Below are 20,671 nucleotides of genomic sequence, written 5' to 3' on the forward strand. Positions count from 1 at the left end.
GACTGTTTTTTGCACATTAATTTCCATATCCCAAGTTCGACACCACTGCTCAATCCATAACAATTGGTCCTGCAATACAACGTGATCACTCTCACACAATATCTCCTTGTATACAGTACAGTCATCAGCGAATAATTTTATACACACTGTATCAGATAAACATTCAATGAGATCATTTACATAAGCCAAGAAAAGCAAGGGTCAGAGTACACTGCCCTGAGGCACACCAGAAGAAACAGGGAGCATATCAGACACACACTCATCCACTACAACAAATTGTTTTCTGTTGTGTAAGTATGCTTCAACCCAATTCACTAAGTAGATGGGAAGGCCAGTTAATCTCAACTTATGTATTAGTTTCGTATGCGACACCTTGTCAAACGCCTTGCTAAAGTCTATAAAGGATGCATCCATTTGCCCCGAGTGGTCCAACACCATTATAAAATCATGTACAGTGGTGACTAACTGAGTCATAGTAGATCTTCCCTTGGTAAATCCATGTTGATAAGGAGACAAAACTTTATTCTTAGACAAGACCTTATATATCGAGCTATGACATGTTCCATAAGTTTCGAACAAGTAGATATAATCGACACAGGCCTATAATTTGTTACGTTAAGCTTGTCCCCCTTCTTAAAAATTGGCACAATGTGTGCTATCTACCAGTCATCAGGAAGCTCACTAGTGGTTAAAGAAAGCTGAAAAGATTTGCCAAGTAGTCTGCAATCTGCGCTGCAAAGCGTTTCATGAACGCAGTAGGGATGCCATCCTTACCCGCGCTTTTTTTCTAGTTCATTTTTTTTTTAAATATGGGGTTTTACGTGCCAAAACCACTTTCTGATTATGAGGCACGCCGTAGTGGAGGACTCCGGAAATTTCGACCACCTGGGGTTCTTTAACGTGCACCTAAATCTAAGCACACGGGTGTTTTCGCATTTCGCCCCCATCGAAATGCGGCCGCCGTGGCCGGGATTCGATCCCGCGACCTCGTGCTCAGCGGCCCAACACCATAGCCACTGAGCAACCACGGCGGGTCAGTTCAATTTACAAAGCATAGATAGAACACCCTCGCTTGTTATCACTGGTACGTCTGTCTTCGAGAGCTCCTTATGCATGTAGTTGTCATTAGGGGAAAAAAAACTGAAAATATAGATTGAATGCGTGAGCTATATCAGCTGCGTTTTTGACAAGGTGATCATTTACTGAAATCTTTTGAATATATTCATTTGTCTTGCTGAGGTAACGCCAAAATTTTGATGGATCACTTCCAAGAAATTCTGGAAGTGAAAAAGTGAAGTAATTATGCTTTGCTTGCTGCACCTTAATTGCCAATTTATTTCCCAGTTCCATGAGGGTCTTCTTACACATATTTTGTTTCTTCCTTAATCGTTTTAGCTTACGTTTAATGTGGATGATTTCACGACTAACCCACGGATTCTTGCGATTTTTAGTAGCCTTTCTCATAGGTACAAAGTTTTTAGCACAGAATGACACTACTTGTTTAAAATGACACCATAGGTCATGAACATTCCAAGAATGAGCATCAATAACTAATGTTTTTTCTAAATAATCAGTTATTGAGGTATCATCGCTTCGTTCAAAACCTCTATGATTTGTCGCACTAGACCAACTGTATCTAGCGTCCCTGGGGCACGACCAGGTGAAAAACAATCATTTATGGTCTGAAATACCAGGCTCAATAGCAATGTACAGTTAGGGAAGGATTCACTGACAAAAAAAAGGTCCAGGAGTGCTTGCTCTCTAGTAAAATCACATACAATTTGTTCAACATTCGAAGCAAGCGTTATATCAAGAATAGTATCCATATGATTGCTGCAGTTTTTTGCATGATTGCTGCAGTTTTCTTGAAAAAAATGTCATCAATGACTGCTTTTCGTAATGTTTAATCATATTCGTCTTGCTCTTTGACACTGAAAACAACTGAGTTTGATTGGTGACTGCAGTCTTCGAGGTCAGTTAGTTTTCTTGTTTTGTTTCATAACCACTTGATCGAAAGCCCGAATTTTGTCTTCTAGTGTTTGAATTAGGAGGTTTTTTTGCTAATGTCTAGCAACAGCTTATCGATTGCATTCAATCGTGTTTTAAGAGTGGCAATGGCTTGTTCATTCAATGTAAGACACTCCCGAATACCAGTTAGCTCAGTAAATATGCTTGCTTGCCCTGACTGAAGGCTCTCAAAGATTTCTTCAGCTGTAGGGCCTGGGTTTTCTCAATGTCTCCACAGACAAGCAATGCACACATACACTCCGGTGAACGCCGCCGCAGGCATGGTATCACGTGGGAGCTGATATTTTTCAGTATGGTGGGAAACACTACCAGAGTGCTTATGATGCGATGTCCAATTTTCCAGGTGCGGACCAGCTGTGTGACCTGTCAACAACATCCACCATCGCTAAACTTAGAGCCATGTGTGCAAGATACGGCATCCCGTCACATGTATGCACCGACAGCGTCCCACAGTTTTCAAGCCAAGAATTCACCCAGTTCACTACACGGTACGACTTTGAGCACATGACGTCAAGTCCATGATCATCATCATCAGCCTGGTTACGCCCACTGCAGGGCAAAGGCCTCTCCCATACTTCTCCAACAACCCCGGTCATGTACTAATTGTGGCCATGCCGTCCCTGCAAACTTCTTAATCTCATCCGCCCACCTAACTTTCTGCCACCCCCTGCTACGCTTCCCTTCCCTTGGGATCCAGTCCGTAACCCTTAATGGCCATCGGTTATCTTCCCTCCTCATTACATGTTCTGCCCATTCCCATTTCTTTTTCGTGATTTCAACTAAGATGTCATTAACTCGCATTTGTTCCTTCACCCAATCTGCTCTTTTCTTATCCCTTAACGTTACACCTATCATTCTTCTTTCCATAGCTCGTTGTGTCGTCCTCAATTTGAGTAGAACCCTTTTCGTAAGCCTCCAGGTTTCTGCCCCGTAGGTGAGTACTGGTAAGACACAGCTATTATATACTTTTCTCTTGAGGGATAACGGCAACCTACTGTTCATGATTTGGGAATGCCTGCCAAACGCACTCCAACCCATTCTTATTCTTCTGATTATTTCCGTCTCATGATCCGGATCCGCCGTCACTACCTGCCCTAAGTAGATGTATTCCCTTACGACTTCCAGTGCCTCGCTGCCTATTGTAAATTGCTGTTCTCTCCCGAGACTGTTAAGCATTACTTTAGTTTTCTGCATATTAATTTTTAGACCCACTCTTCTGCTTTGCCTCTCCAGGTCAGTGAGCATGCATTGCAATTGGTCCCCTGAGTTACTAAGCAAGGCAATATCATCAGCGAATCGCAAGTTACTAAGGTATTCTCCATTAACTTTTATCCCCAATTCTTCCCAATCCAGGTCTCTGAATACCTCCTGTAAACACGCTGTGAATAGCATTGGAGATATCGTATCTCCCTGCCTGACGTCTTTCTTTATTGGGATTTTGTTGCTTGCTTTATGGAGGACTACGGTGGCTGTGGAGCCGCTATAGATATCTTCCAGTATTTTTACATATGGCTCATCTACACCCTGATTGCGTAATGCCTCCATGACTGCTGAGGTTTCGACTGAATCAAACGCTTTCTCGTAATCAATGAAAGTTATATACAACGGTTGCTTATATTCTGCACATTTCTCTATCACTTGATTGATAGTGTGAATATGGTCTATTGTTGAGTAGCCTTTACGGAATCCTGCCTGGTCCTTTGGTTGACAGAAGTCTAAGGTGTTCCTGATTCTATTTGCAATTACCTTAGTAAATACTTTGTAGGCAACGGACAGTAAGCTGATCGGTCTATAATTTTTCAAGTCTTTGGCGTCCCCTTTCTTATGGATTAGGATTATGTTAGCGTTCTTCCAAGATTCCGGTACGCTCGAGGTCATGAGGCATTGCGTATACAGGGTGGCCAGTTTCTCTAGAACAATCTGTCCACCATCCTTCAACAAATCTGCTGTTACCTGATCCTCCCCAGCTGCCTTCCCCCTTTGCATATCTCCTAAGGCTTTCTTTACTTCTTCCGGCGTTACCTTCGGGATTTCGAATTCCTCTAGACTATGTTCTCTTCCATTATCGTCGTGGGTGCCACTGGTACTGTATAAATCTCTATAGAACTCCTCAGCCACTTGAACTATCTCATCCATATTAGTAATGATATTGCCGGCTTTGTCTACCTGTGCTCAAACGGATTAGCTGAGGAGGGCGTGCGAATTGCAAAAAGGATCCTTAAAAAGACCACAGAAGCAAGATTTTTGGCTAGGTCTGTTGAATTATAGAGCAAGTCCTGGCGCGTTCACGCCAGTCTCCTGGCGTGTTCCATGTTCCTTTCGTCTCCTCTTTGTCCGCTTCAAGAGTCTCGCCTCTAGTTCTCGATTCCGCGTCACAACAACAGTAACAAAAATCAATTGCCTCTATAGCTACCATCTCGCATAATCATACTCCATCATAATAAGCTAATAAGGACAATAACTCATATTAACCTGTCAATGTTAAAGAAAAAACAGTATATCTACAATACGCATTGTCCAGAAACATGGTCTCTTCCCACACAACAATCATTGCTTGTAATCTATAACTCACACACTCCCCTGCTTATTTAAGAAGTTTTCGGAGAACAGTACTGACCTCATCCAACTACCACGGAAAAGATTAGATGGCATCTTCCTCTTATGGAATAAAGTTGACTGATAATTTCATTAGAGTTTTAAATGTTATAGTATTACCTTCTTCTGTTAATGTGCTTGATTTTGTCTGCATTTCATTGAGCTTAGAAAATGCCCTTTATGTAACTTTTTTTTCTTCTAGAAGTGGCCGGTTATCTTGTATCTTGATTCCTTGATGTGCCTTCTGTTGGTGCTAATACAGACACAGTCGCCTAGTCAAGTTGTTTGTAAAAGTATGTTTTAGCAGCTGCGTCATATTTTCTTTTATTTATAAACAAAAAAATTAATTATTTGGGTTTCTTTTTTGCTTTCGTGAGCAAGGCAGCTATGGAAAAGCAGCTGTCCCAAAGGAATATGTATGAACCAGCTGCACTGCATCGGGGCGCATTCTTTGTGTACACTGTTACGGATGACTCCACATGTTAAACTGAAATGCCATGTTTACCATATCACTTCTACTCACATATCAATGGTCCATAATGCCAGTGAAGGCAGAAAGTTGTGCTAATTGATAACGAGCATAATAAGACATCATTATTAACATAAGAAGACAGGGACTAAAGAAAGAACATGGGACCACGCCAGACTCTAACTGCATTACTTGCACAAGCATAAAGCATCCGCTCAACGCACGGGCACTCGAATCACGTATCACAGTACACATTAATCAAGACCATGTGCCGGTCTACTCTTTCGCAGATAACCAAGTTCCTTGTCTGAAAGTGTCAAAGAAGGACTGCTAACGCAAGCTTCTTTTACAATTATTAAAGCTTTAAAGATTTCCTTCTTGCGTTGTGAAACCATGAAGCATACTGGTCTTCGCATAGTAAGGACGACAAAGGCATCTCCTACAATGGTCCGCGAGTGCCCACTCCCCGCTATCACCTGTACCACCGCGCGATGCTGAAGCATCTTATATTTATGAACCAGCCAGTTTGGACCACATGACAAGAGAATCTTGTAAACCACTGCAGTTTTGCACTCAACAAAACACGTAGTGTGGTTCTACCTTCAATGCCAAGGTTGTACACATTCTCGCTGAACACTCGTTTAGTAACCTCTGAAGTGCAGGCATTGTACAGCCTGTGTGTCACATCATATAAATCTGCAACACGCATTATGCGGTCTATCCATATGGAACATCATCATCAAGAGCACTTCCTTCACAAGTGTCTACCAGTGCTTTCTGCTTCTTTTGTTGTCGGGAACCAGGACAGTGCGCATGTGTTTCGAGCTCTCCTGCGTGAGGCATCATCTGTGATCGAATTCCTGTGGGCGAAGCATTTTCCGACTTTGCGTCTATGGAGGAAATCCAGGAAGAAGGATTCAGCACCAACACCACAGGTAACATAAGCTGGACAGGCCATGGCGCATCGAAAGGTGGACGCTGTTCTGTGGTGTGGACTGAAGTTTTGCATGGATCCTAATGAGAGCCCTGTAACCCTTCTGTCAATGGTTAGGAAAGTTGCCCCTCGGGCATAACAAAATGAAAGTAGTATGCTTATATTGGAGGGTGTTGATTGTCTTAACAGTAAGAGGCCTAGGTCTAACCCAGGCTTGACGGTTAAGGAAGTTATAGAATGTTTAAAGCAGAGCAATCAAGCGCTGTTAGTCTCAGACAAGTAAGTTGGTTTCGTCATGTTACCCAACAGCCTTTATGGTAAAAAAGCACAGGAAGGTCTAAGAACTTCTTTGCTGTAAAGACCTCTGTAACAGATGTAAAGAAAAAGGCGTTAATGTTCTGTGAAGATATGAACCTCCCCACCCTTAGGAAAAATCTCATGGCTGTCAAAAAGAACAGTCCAAATCTGTTCTTTACAGCAAAGACACACATGTCTCACAACCATCTCCTTGTGCAAGATTATCTTCCCTAGGTATCCGCCCCAAGATTATTAAATGGATGGAAAGTTTTTTAACAGGACACATTCAGTTTACCTATGCTAACAATTTTCAGTCAACCCTTACCAGTGTAACTTCCGGTGTTCCCCAAGGTGCAGGTTTATCTCTATTGTTTTTCATTTACATACATGACCTTCCCACTAACATATCAACGAAGCTGTGGCTTTTTGCAGACAATTGTTTTCTTTATAACCCCCTTCATACGTTTAATGACACAATCGCCCTACAACACGACCTTAACACTACTGCTTCTTGGTGCAAAAAATGCCCCTCCCCCCATATGCCTCTAAACCTCACTAAATGCAAAGTAATATCCTTCACACGCAAACACACCACTATATGCCACACTTATTGCATTAGCTATGTTCCTATTGACCACACGTGTACTTACAGATATCTAGGAGTTCATATGATGCCATCACTTTCATGGGTGAAACATATTCAAACAATTCGCTGTGAAGCTTCACGCACACTAGGGTATTTGCGACGTAACTTAAAATCTGCATCGTCCGAAATAAAAAAACTAGCATATTTAACATATGTGCGACCCAAACTTGAGTACACATCATCCATCTGGCATCCTTCGCAAGCTTATCTCACCGATGACTTAGAAGGCGTACAAAACCGCACTTCTCACTTCATTACATCATAATATTCAAGACATATCAGCGTAACCGCCTTAAAACAAACTTTGTCTCTTCCATTGCATGCTTCACGGCACGTAACTTTTCGTCTTTGCCTTCTTCACACTTCCTTTTACTTCACTTAGTCAGGACAAGCCCTCTTAAAATGCCCATTCAGAACATCATTCCCTTTATCTCATACTCGCCCCTTGGAGGCGATAAAGTGCCAGACGACGGCGATGAGCAGCTCATTTTTCCCCCATGCTGTAACACTTTAAAACGCACTCCCAGATAATATTGTTTCGTGCAGCGACTGCAAAACATTTTGCAAAAGACTAAATGATTTTGATAATATCAACGTAACCGCCTAAATACCACACTTGTCTTATTAATATTTATTTATTGCCTCGTTGGTACTGTTTATATGTTCCTTTTTCTTGTTCTTTTTTCTATTTCTTGTACCTATTACAATCAATGTGCACTGAAAGGTTGAATAAATGAAATGAAATAAAGGGGGTATGCCATTGCAGGCAATTATCACTGAAAAAGGCTCGTGGCAAGTTTTTTCAAAGTTCCTTCAGAGGCAGCTAGCTTTAATCAAGGTGGATGATCCATATACAATACGGAACTCGGGAGACATCATTGAGGCGATTTTTTGGGTTTTCCATAGATGTAGAGAACCTTTTATTATTCAATTCCAATGAGTGGACTGTTTTGCACTGTTAGGCATAATTTTGATAATTTAGGCCCTGTGGAATTTATGAATGCGGCTGGTGTACCGGTCAGCAACTTCTTAGGATTGCTTTGGTTATATCTTTCATCTACAGTGGCGACCATTGACAATAGCAGCTTTGTGAGAAAGGATGGCCTTTGCATTGGTTCTTGTATAGCAACGATATTAAGCGATATATTTTAGCCTATGTTGACAATCGTATAGCATCTTCTACTGACACTGCTATTGTTGCAAAGATGTTTAGATATGTTGATGATTACCTTTTTTTACTAAGAAATGTGCCACAAGGGCGGTTACAGCAACAAATGATGTCCTGTATTTATTTGAAACTTGTGGTGATGGTCTCAAGTTCATGTCTGAGGTGCCAAGTGAGGGTCGCTTGCAGTTTTTGGATCTACATATATCTAATGATCAAATTTGCTGGCAATATTGAGCTCACTAGAAGAAACCAATACTTAGCTATAATTCAGTTCATTAAATAAACTGTAAAAAGAGGGCAGTTGCATTTTCTAAGTCGTGCGAGCACCTGGTAGGAAACAGTGTGCAAAGTCAAGTAGAATGCGTGAACGCCGCAGGATATCCTGAAGTTACGGGTGTGTCCCTAACTGAAGAGAGCCTTATAAAGGAAGGCAGGTGGGCATGCAGTCACACGCGAGGATGGACGGCACGCAACAGACACATCCTGTACCTGTCCCTTACGTACACCAGCCTAAAGGAGGTGGCGGGAAAGTGCAGTGTTTCTGTCGTTTTTATGTCACCCGACAAACTTGCACACATGTGTGGCACAGTAAATCAGCATAGTAAAGGTAAGGCATGCAATATAAACCACACCACGGGTTTTGCTGAGTGCAAAACTGCAGTGGTTTACAGGATTCCGCTGTCATGTGAGCGGTGCCATGCAGTACAGGCTATATGGGGGAGTGAGCACCTCGTGGACTATTGTAGGAGGTGCCCTTGTCACCCTTACTACGATAAGACCAGTGTGTTATGCAATTTCGCAATGCAAGGAGAGAAATCTTAAAAGCTGTAACACTTGTAAAAGAAGCAGACGCCTGCATTAGCAGTCCTTCTTCAGCACTCTCAAGGTAATTGATTACTTGCAAGACAGAGTAAACTCACATATGGTCTTAAGGTGTACAGTGATAATGTGACTTGAGTGCACATGCGTTGAGCGGATGCTTTATGTATATATACGGCTGCTTGTGCAGGTAATAAATTCGGGTGAAGTGTAGAGTGGTCCTGTGTTCATTCATTAGTCCCTGTCTAGTTAAGCTAGTAATCATGTCTTATTATGCCATAATACCAGTCTGTTTTCAAATGCAAGCAAGTGCCATTCAAGACTGTACTCATGTGAAAGTAATGGGGATAGATACATAGTATCACCAGAAAATAACAGCTTTTTCCTGTTGTGCTCCACACATGTGAGCATCCTAATCAGTCATGTCAGCAGTACTCGTGGAATGGCACAGTGAACCTAGAATGTAGAGAACAGGCAATTAAATGTTAATGTTGCAGAATGCTGTGGTTTGAAGTCGGCCACCAGCATGGTCTTTCAACACATTAAAACGTGTTCTCAGCTACTTTCATCAGACATATTTGGTCAGAGGTACTTATAGCTGTATAAGTACTAAACACAAACACCTCAAGTTTGAACTTTTGTGCCAGTGCTCCGTTATGGGTCAATTTTAGGGACTATTGTTTGAGAAAGAAAAATAAAATATAGCAAAGCCATACATCTCAGTGACACTGAAGCCGTCAACTGCAGTTGCTGTGTGCATTTATGTGTGTGAATGTATATGCAGGAAAGCAAGTGGAATGAAGTGTTTATTCAGAAATGTGAGCATTGCTAAAGGTTTTCAGATAGGAGGAATATGACACAGCTTAAGAACAGTGTAGTGCTAACAGTTGCCTTATGGGGACAGTGATTGCACAGTGCAGAACAGGTGAGTGCTTCTGTGCAAACCACTGTCACTGCAGTAACAAGGTCTGAACTTAGAACATAGGACCTAAAGGCACTGCAGAGACATGTGAAATACAAGTTCAGGCAGAAGGCTTGTAAGCGGAATGTTACTTATCATGCATGCCTTGATAAAAAGCTGTGATATCCATTCTTGTGAGCAACCATTACTTTTAAAATACCCTCCTTGTCAGGCATCCTTCTTACTGATTGTCGGGCAACATTGTCACGTTTTTAAGCGTGTCACAACTCTGGTGTCCAGAACAACATATTTCGCATGTTAGCAGACTGACAAATCCTTTACAGCCTGCCTTATTCCTGGGCACCAAGCTTCAATTCGGAACAGTCATTTTCAGTAAATTGCTTTCTTCCTGCTGAGCGACAAGCAAATTACATATTACGCCTGTGAAAATAAATACAGACGATGGACAGTAATAAAAGCAGCAGCAGTGCCAATGTTGCACGTCCATGCAAGTGCTCACCACAGATGAGTGTATCAAGCACACTCACATGAGCTTTAGGTAGCCAAATAAGGCCTTTGGACAACCAAAATCTGAGCAGGGCTATTGAGAAGCAAGCTTAAACGGCACCCAGCAGAAGGATCCTTGTACCAGTCTTGCTACAATTCCCCAGACATTCTTCCCAATGGCTGAGCCATACAGCTACAATAACAGGGCAATGCAAGAGCAGCCCGACTAGCCAACTGTTTCACACCATTACTTTCAGCGCAGTGTTCCTTGTCTGTCCATATCTGCTTTTCACATGCAATTATGTTACTTTACCAACTCGGCCCAATAGACATCCTGATAATCTCACCATCCACTACCACACATTAAACCAAACAATAAGAGAGAGTCACGACTAACTTCAAAGTTGTGTAACTGCACCAAAGCATCATTGGTGCCATCAGCAGCATCATAACTAAGTATCTTTAGTTCAGAACTCCAACTTGGGGCCACCCAACCAGTGCCAGCAATGTGAAACACTTGGGGAACATGTTGGCCTAAGCTAATTCAGGGCCTATCGCTATTTCTTGGCTTTATGTGGGTGAACCTTAGCTTTCACATTCGAAATTTATTGCAGTTACAAAAACTGGAACTTGAAGCATTGCACCAATCCTACAGCCAAGATGCAAGCAACAATCCATTTTCTCAACCTTCCACCTGTCCAAGAGTGATGGCATACTCTTCAAACAATGAATTTTAAGAACATCCTCCACTCAAATGTGTACAGAAAATACCAGACAAGAGTTATGTGGAAAGGAAAATTGTCATCCACCCAAATGTAGCATCATGATGACAATTTTCTCTTTCATGAACCTTTCCCTACCTTGCAAGATTCTGCTGAACTGATTTGCTATGAAAGAGTCACATTGAATGGGTCAAGAAACTAATGCCAGGCCAGTGAGCTTTACAATAAGCTCCCACAAAGGAGCCAATTCATCGTGTTCAATAAGCTCGAACTCCAGCACAAACAAGAGGAAGTGCTTGAAACTGGTGTTGAGGTGTGCCTCTTCTTTCATCCACAGCACCTCATGGAAGTGATGGTGGTAGATGTGTGCATACACTCGGAACAACCGTCGCAGAATTGTTTTGACGACAGGCATGAAGTTGCAAGGAAAGGGGATCCCAACCCTGGAGGGGAAGAGTGCTTCATCGTCCAAATGGTTCCGGGCCCACTTAATAAAGCAGTCAATGTACTCAGGGGCAGAGCATCTGATGGGCCTCTTGAACGTGCGGCCATCAGCCCAGCGATACTCGTACCTGGGACCAGCCGACATCACAGCACAGCTACTCTCGGTGCAGAGTTTTGCAACAGTGCCGTAGACCATGCTGACCTGGTTGAAGAAGTCCACTGTGTTGACAGCTACCCACTCATTGAAGTCTACACCTTCAGGCAGCCTAATGGCCTCGTGTAAGTTGCCACTGCCCAGTGTAGCTGCTGCTGCTGGCTTCAGTAGCAGGTGTAGCTTGCACACCTTTGAACAGCTCATGTTCTTTTGCATTCAAGAATGTTCCAGTTAGGAGCAACACCTGACCCAAATTAAAAGTTACACTGCAACAATAGAGGGCCCCACAACATGTGCTACAGTACATCTAATGCAACTGAAAGAATCAAGGTCAGGTGTCACTGAAAGGCCCAACAGGCTGTGACAAATCACAACAAATAATGTACACCACACATATCGCACAGCTTCCAAGCGTCCAAATTCAGTGAGCACACTTCACTTGCTTCACACAGTACAATTTGGTAAGGAAGAGACATGGAGCGATGCAACTAAAATATGAACAAGAATAAAACGGCGAACATTTGTAAAGTTCTGTAGGAGCAACCAGTTCATGTCAATCTTACTTGCTGTCAACTCAAGTTTACACATGTAATGCTCCCACCATTAAACCCCACAGCACTGACAAATATTAATGCAGCCTTCATTCTGTTGTGGCTAGCACGCAGTACTGTCTCCTGTTTTGCTTTACACTAGTGCACAAAATTTCTGTCAACTTTTGGATCTGTCCCTCATTCCTCCCAATTGTAACAAATGTTCGTCTTTAGCCATAGATATTCAAGCTTTTAGTAAAATGATTTGCACACATAATGGCAAGAAAGAGCAACTGTCACTGGTGTTTTGATGCTCAGTTGTGGCAAGTTAAATAAATGAAGGTAATCGGACCTAGTTTGAATACAGAAGTGAGGCAGAGACATCAAAGAAAATGAAAAGCTTTGTAAAAATTCTGTTTGTTCAGTTATCCTCCAGAAATGCAGGGCGCATGGCCATGTAGCTATCTCAAGACAGCACAAGCTAGCGGAAAGGCTGCAATTTAGCACAGACACATTTCCACATTCCAGAACATGGTGAGAGCTTGTAATGTGCACAGCAGGGGACACACCAGTTAGCCCTTTGAAGGCTGATAAATGCTTAAGCCACTACTAACAGTACAGCATGTGTCATATACCAAGAAGAGACACTTGATTGGCCCTTGGCCATGTTCCAGCTTTTTCTAAGAAGCTGCTCATTGTAGACACCACCTGAGCATCTATGCCAAGTGCTTAGCACACACATCTCACTAGATTCAACAGCCACTTCACCAGAGTTTGCACACATTACACTCTATAATCACTATGATAGTAAAATACACTGGACGGTAACAGCCCACTGGTCTAGCAGCAGCTTGGGGATTCTGGTTTGGCTTCTAGCAAGTCAATGTAGCATCCAGGCAGTCCAGGCCGTAAAAAGCCCATTTTGACACCATCCCAGCCATCCTCAAGCTGAAACTCGCCCGACTCCACCTTGGCATAGATGTCGCGTGCAATTGTCTCAAAAGCTCGCTCCACGTTGAGGCCCGTCTTGGACGATGTTTCAATAAACTTGGCTCCATAGAACTCGGCAAAGGCTTGGCCTTCCTCAGTGCTCACCTCCCGTGATACCTCCATGTCTGCCTTGCATGCTACCACCTGATAAGAGAATAAGTGCTCTGTACATACTTACAAAAACCTCTGCCATATTGAGTTCCATTTGTGCTCACGGTAGTTCATCCATTAGCTCATTTGTTGTGACAACAGTTTTGCTTATTGGGGCAAAAATGGAGCTCGAGATGGCATAGGGTAAAACAAGATAAGAGAATAAGTGCTCTGTGCGTACATACACAAACCTCTGCCATAGTGAGTTCCATTTGTGTTCACAGTAGTTCATCCATTAGCTCATATCTTGTGACAACAGTCTTGCTTATTGAGGCAAAAATGGAGCTCAAATGACATAGGGTAAAACAAGGTGCAAGAATGCCAAAACATGTTGCTGCTACAGCAATTTCAGCAGGTTGAGGCTGTGCCAGCACAGATCAAATTCTGATGGCCAAAATTTTGCAATACGTGTTGCCACATTACAAGACTTGTCTAAATTTTTCTAATTATTTGTACTGCTGGGTGCCATGTTTTTCATTTCACTCTTAGCAATAAACCTTCAAACAGAATTGTACACTGGCATGGCACCACAATTACTATACTACTAAACGTTTTCCTCACTGCAGCTGCTTCCCTCTTTTCATCAGTCTGTCTTTTGCTTATTGACTCCTGCAATGAAGGCAGAAAATGCAACCATGCAAGTATCTTGTGAGACCTCCCTTGTGGCTTCATACGTTGCAGCAGCCCTGCAATTTCACCTAGGCACTGCAAGCAGCTGAATTTACTCAATAGCACACACAGAGCTTCCTCTTCTGACCATCAATGCTATGGTTGGGATATGGTTTTACTTATGGTGTAAAACTGGTGCTGTCATTATTCACTTTTCTTTACTGCAACAATGCTTAGTGTAATAATTGCACCGATCTAGATAGTTGCTGCCCATGTGCAGCTCTAGATGCAAATGTGTATCTGTGTACTGCTTTCTTTGTGATGTCAAGGAAGTATATCAGCTTGTTAAAACAGCTTACAGCCAACTTATCCTCTAAATGTTCATAATAGTTACTGTGTGGGTAAATATATGCATATTGTCGAAGGGTTAATTCACAACCATAATAGCTTCTGAAAGGTAATGCACTAACAGCTAGCAACACGAGCTCTCAGGCAATCACGGTCGTCGTGTTCTCCAACATGCCATTGAAACCACAGATGCACATCTGGTTCATTATGATGGCCCCAGAAGTGAGGAGTAGCCATTGTGCTGACTCAGTTGCACAGACAAGTAAGGACATCATAATATGGCTTCAGGCAGCTAAGATGCCACTGTTATGCGCCCACAATAACACAAGCCGAGCAATATAATTTACAGGTGAGGTGGCATCAATGATACAGTACAGACCATGATACTTATATTTGAAAGGCAGCACAAGACATGGATGTGACAGAAAAGAGGGAGCTTGGAATTGCTAAAGACACACAAAGCTGACATACACTCCAGTGCAATTATCATAGAAAGGGACAAATGGCAAGTCAAAGTAACAGGTTTCTTAGAGTCACATGCCTGTGTTAACACCGTAGACCATTTTTGTGTTGTAAACTCAGATGAACTGGTCTGATATTTAAAAATGACCCAGAAAACTGCCATACGTTCAGTATGGACATTGAGAACTTATGTGATGTTCCAGTGAAGAAGAAGACTGAAGAGACAAGAACAGGAGGGGGAAGAAAAGAAAGAAGTGGTCAACATGGACCCCTGTAAATAAATTAGTGTATTTTAACTCGTACTCTATATTTAGCGCAGCCGACCATGTGGCTTGAAGTAACGTTGGTAAGAAGAACAGATGAGCAGGCGATCGTGAAGACCTACCAGCTTGATGGCAAAAACCCAGTGCTTCTTCAGGAATCAGTGACTTCATCAGAACTGCTTCGCATCCTCATTGAGAAGAGTCAAATGAACGAAGCGGGCCTCGTTGAGAAAGGTGCGGTACGAATCAATGCTTCTATATCTGAATTTGAGATTATGTTGTTATTATTATGTTATTATTGAGATTATGTTGTTTAAATTAGCGTATTTTAACTCGTACTTTATATTTGGCACGGCCGACCATGTGGCTTTAAGTAACGTTCGTAAGAAGAACAGATGGGCAGGCGACTGTGAAGACCTACCAGCTTGATGGCGAAGATCCAGTGCTTCTTCGGGAATCAGCGACTTCATCGGAACTGCTTCACATCATCACTGAGAAGAGTCAACCGAATGAAGCGGCCCTCGTTGAGAAAGGCGCGGTACAAATCGATGCTTCTATGTCTGAATTTGAGATTATGTTTCCGGGACATTCAAAGATAGATTCCAAGAACGAGACTGAGCAAACGAATAACGCCTTGTTGCAAGCGCTGGTGTGGCAGCAGACCACGCAGTATGAGCAACAGCGACTGATTCTCAAAGCAGTTTGCGACTCACTAAGAGCACAGAAACCACATAGAGAAGAGATTAAGCCTGATAGTTTCGATGAGGCGTCCAAAGCCGCCACTTTGTGGTTTAGATTTTATGAACGCGTATGTGTGCAAAACCACTGGACTTCATTGGACGACAAAGTGTGTAACATGCACCGTTTTTTATCTGGCAATGCCAGAAAATGGTGGGACATGCGAATCACAAGTCAATGCCACGATTCATGACACAAATGGATAGATAGTTTTCTTTCCGCTTTTGAGCGAAATCGGTTGACAGATAGGACAACGCAACAGCTTTCAGACACAGAGAAGGGACAGTAATGGATTATTTTTTCGAGAAGAGGCATTTACTCTACATTGCCGACCCTAATCTACCAGACTCTGCAATCCTTCTGCTGATAATTCAATGCATGACTAACGAATCGCAAAGAGAGGTTCGTGTACACCATCGAACCTCCACGGATGACTTACTTGCTTGCCTTAAATATGTGTCCAGCAATTGTCTGATTATGGTAATGGTCCCATCAAAAGGCATAGTACTCTACCACTGAGCATTGACGCACATGGCAAAACGGTAGATTATTTTAATACCGAATCCGACCATTGTGAAACGATGAAAAATGTATACAGTTGAACCTCTATGTAACGAATTCCTGGATTTTACGAAATTTTTCAATTCCCCAACACATCCCCCATTGAAGCCCATGTATAGGCGACCTCCATGTAACGAACGCGTTGCGGCGGTTGACCTTGATGTAACGAATTCGCGGCGCAGATCATCGAGGTGTGTGTTTACGGTGTCGGTTCGTTGCGATGAGTTCCGCTGTGAAGAAACGCAAAGTTTTGTCGCTTGAAGATAAGTTCTCGATTTTGAATGCTGTTACCGCCGGCGAAAAAAAGAAGGATGTCGCTGCCCGCTTCAACATACCAGCCAGCTCCCTGTCAACCATTCTTGCTGCAGAACAAAGCATCCGCACTGCAATGGAGTAGGGCACAAGTGCCAAGAAGAAAAAAATGAAGATGTCGACCTATGCTGATGTGGACAACGCCGTGTTTGCATGGTTTTTGGACAGACGAGCACAAAACGTGCCCATAAGTGGCGCGATTTTGCAGCAGAAAGCCATAGGTTTTGCTTGCATCCTGGGCCACGACGACTTCAAAGCGAGTAACGGCTGGCTACAAGGATTTAAAAGCCGGCACGGTGTCGTCGGAAAGGTGATATGTGGTGAGTCTGCTTCCGCAGACAGCGATGCTGCTGCCTCGTGGGTGGCCGAGAAGCTTCCCGGCATTTTCAGCTGCTATGAAGCTGCCGACATTTATAATGCTGATGAGACGGCCCTGTTTTATCAAATGTTACCGAGCCGCACGTTGTCACTAAAGGGAGAAGACTGCCGCGGTGGAAAGCAAAGTAAACTCCGTGTGACGGTTTTGCTTTGCGCCAACACTGATGGCAGCGACAAGCGAATCCCATTGGTTATTGGCCGCAATGCCCAGCCCAGATGTTTTAAAGGAACAAGGCGGATGCCAGTAAAATATGTGGCAAACTCTAAAGCGTGGATGTCGCGGGCAATTTTTTCCGACTGGCTGAAGGAGCTCAACCAAGATGTCAAACGACAAGGCCGCAGCATTTGTTTGCTGCTTGACAACTGCACCGCACACCATGTGGAAGGCCTACAGCTTTCGAACGTCGAGCTGCAGTATTTGCCACCTAACTGCACTTCTCTCATGCAACCTTTAGACAAAGGGATTATTAACAGCTTTAAATGCTGCTACCACCGTCGATTGATACAAAAGATGCTCCTGGACATCCACCTTGAATGGCCGACGAAAGTGGATATCAGCCAAGCAATCCAAATGCTTGCTGCATCGTGGCAAGAGATCGGATCACAAGTGATCGCCAATTGCTTTGCCAAGGCTCAAGTAAATCAGGCCATTCAAGCTACAGTCCCTGAAGACGAACCTTCAAGTTCACCCGAGGTCGCAGAAGCGTGGGATGAACTACGCATGAACGGTGGGGTGCCCGATGGTGCCGAACTGTGCGATTTTTTGTTTGTGGCCAACAGCGCCGTGTCTACGGAAGAGATGACTGATGTGGCACTTGTGGAAACAGTTAAAGATAGCCTTGAAGGTGACGGTTCGTCAGAGCCTGACACGTCTTGTGTGGTGCCTACCGCGAGGGAACTGATGGACGCGGTGGACGTTCTGCGCCGTTTCGTCGGCTCGCAGGATGATGAAGCAGCCCTGGATGCCTTAGTTTCTTTGGAGCACCAAGTAGTGGCTTCGATCGGGCAAAAACAGCAAGCAAAAATTACGCAGTTTTTCTCTATTAAATAAATTCTTTGAATGGCAAGTTCACTTCAATTGATATCTGTCGCATTTTTATTTCATTTTGGCATGATCCTTACCAGTCTTAACCCGAAACTGCATGTAACGAAAACCTGAATATAACGAAAAATTACGAACTTCTTTCATTTTTGTTATATCCAGGTTTGACTGTACCTTTTGAAATCAAATCTCTTATTTGTTAAAATGATAGTAAATGAAAAAAGTGTGGACTCTGTGGTTGATACTGGAGCATCCGTAAGCCTGCTAAATCAGGAACTCGTCCAACCAAGCAAGGTGTATGAAGGAAGAATAGTTAGTGTTCAAAGCTATAATGGAAAAACTAGAACGTTGCAACACTGGACAGAAGCAGAAGTTGGATTTGGTGGACATCACCTGAAAGTAGATGCCCTTGTCATGCAGAATGTTGACTTTGTGTTTATTTTATCTAGACCCGATATGAAATGATTGAAGTTTAATATTTCTTGGTGAGACGAAGTAACCATTGATGGATCATTTAAGGCTAATTTGTGTGGGATTGAAAATTCACATCAAATAGTTAGAAATGCTGATGAGATGCTGACAAATTTTCCCGAAATTATTTGTGTTGAGACATACCCGCCAGCAGCAGTTGTCCTCGAAGTACCTTTTAAGCTTCGTGACGTCACAGTAGCGGGTAAAAAGCCATACAGTCTCTCCCATGAGAAAAAGATCCGACTAAAGGCCGAACTACAGCAAATGCTAAATGCTGGTATTATAAGGCCTTCAACATCCACTTTTGTGTCACCAATGGCCATAGTACCGAAAGACGATGGCTCATTTCGCCTCTGCACATCATCATCATCATCATCAGCCTGGTTACGCCCACTGCAGGGCAAAGGCCTCTCCCATACTTCTCCAACAACCCCGGTCATGTACTAATTGTGGCCATGCCGTCCCTTAAACTTCTTAATCTCATCCGCCCACCTAACTTTCTGCCGCCCCCTGCTACGCTTCCCTTCCCTTGGGATCCAGTCCGTAACCCTTAATGACCATCGGTTATCTTCCCTCCTCATTACATGTCCTGCCCATGCCCATTTCTTTTTCTTGATTTCAACTAAGATGTCATTAACTCGCGTTTATTCCCTCACCCAATCTGCTCTTTTCTTATCTCTTAACGTTACACCTATCATTCTTCTTTCCATAGCTCGTTGTGTCGTCCTCAATTTGAGTAGAACCCTTTTCGTAAGCCTCCAGGTTTCTGCCCCGTAGGTGAGTACTGGTAAGACACAGCTATTATATACTTTTCTCTTGAGGGATAACGGCAACCTGCTGTTCATGATTTCGGAATGCCTGCCAAACGCACTCCAGCCCATTCTTATTCTTCTGATTATTTCCGTCTCATGATCCGGATCCGCCGTCACTACCTGCCCTAAGTAGATGTATTCCCTTACGACTTCCAGTGCCTCGCTGCCTATTGTAAATTGCTGTTCTCTCCCGAGACTGTTAAGCATTACTTTAGTTTTCTTCATATTAATTTTTAGACCCACTCTTCTGCTTTGCCTCTCCAGGTCAGTGAGCATGCATTGCAATTGGTCCCCTGAGTTACTAAGCAAGGCAATATCATCAGCGAATCGCAAGTTACTAAGGTATTCTCCATTAACTTTTATCCCCAATTCTTCCCAATCCAGGTCTCTGAATACCTCCTGTAAACACGTTGTGAATAGCATTGGAGATATCGTATCTCCCTGCCTGACGCCTTTCTTTATTGAGATTTTGTTGCTTGCTTTATGGAGGACTACGGTGGCTGTGGAGCCGCTATAGATATCTTCCAGTATTTTTATATATGGCTCATCTACACCCTGATTCCGTAATGCCTCCATGACTGCTGAGGTTTCGACTGAATCAAACGCTTTCTCGTAATCAATGAAAGCTATATATAAGGGTTGGTTATATTCTGCACATTTCTCTATCACTTGATTGATAGTGTGAATATGGTCTATTGTTGAGTAGCCTTTACGGAATCCTGCCTGGTCCTTTGGTTGACAGAAGTCTAAGGTGTTCCTGATTCTATTTGCAATTACCTTAGTAAATACTTTGCAGGCAACGGACAGTAAGCTGATCGGTCTATAATTTTTCAAGTCTTTGGCGTCCCCTTTCTTATGGATTAGGATTATGTTAGCGTTCTTCCAAGATTCCGGTACGCTCGAGGTTATGAGGCATTGCGTATACAGGGTGGCCAGTTTCTCTAGAACAATCTGTCCACCATCCTTCAACAAATCTGCTGTTACCTGATCCTCCCCAGCTGCCTTCCCCCTCTGCATATCTCCTAAGGCTTTCTTTACTTCTTTCGGCGTTACCTTCGGGATTTCGAATTCCTCTAGACTATTTTCTCTTCCATTATCGTCGTGGGTGCCACTGGTACTGTATAAATCTCTATAGAACTCCTCAGCCACTTGAACTATCTCATCCATATTAGTAATGATATTGCCGGCTTTGTCTCTTAACGCATACATCTGATTCTTGCCAATTCCTAGTTTCTTCTTCACTGTTTTTAGGCTTCCTCCGCTCCTGAGAGCATGTTCAATTCTATCCATATTATACTTCCTTATGTCAGCTGTCTTACGC

General features: G+C 43.1%; 1 protein-coding gene and 1 pseudogene across 1 annotated transcript in view; both read right to left on the reverse strand.

Moving 5' to 3' along the window:
* Positions 1 to 9,744: 9,744 nt before the first annotated feature.
* LOC142584576 (MOB kinase activator 1A pseudogene) lies at positions 9,745 to 11,900 on the reverse strand (annotated as a pseudogene).
* A 1,154-nt stretch (positions 11,901 to 13,054) lies between these two features.
* Positions 13,055 to 20,671, reverse strand: part of Rab39 (RAS oncogene family member Rab39) — a 33,995-nt gene continuing 26,378 nt past the window's right edge. Inside the window, exon 3 of the mRNA XM_075694683.1 lies at positions 13,055 to 13,348. Within this exon, the coding sequence (XP_075550798.1) occupies positions 13,055 to 13,348 (294 nt within the window). The remainder of the gene's footprint in view (positions 13,349 to 20,671) is intronic.

The sequence above is a fragment of the Dermacentor variabilis genome, chromosome 6 (genome assembly GCF_050947875.1).
Source record: "Dermacentor variabilis isolate Ectoservices chromosome 6, ASM5094787v1, whole genome shotgun sequence".
Lineage (NCBI taxonomy): Eukaryota > Metazoa > Arthropoda > Arachnida > Ixodida > Ixodidae > Dermacentor > Dermacentor variabilis.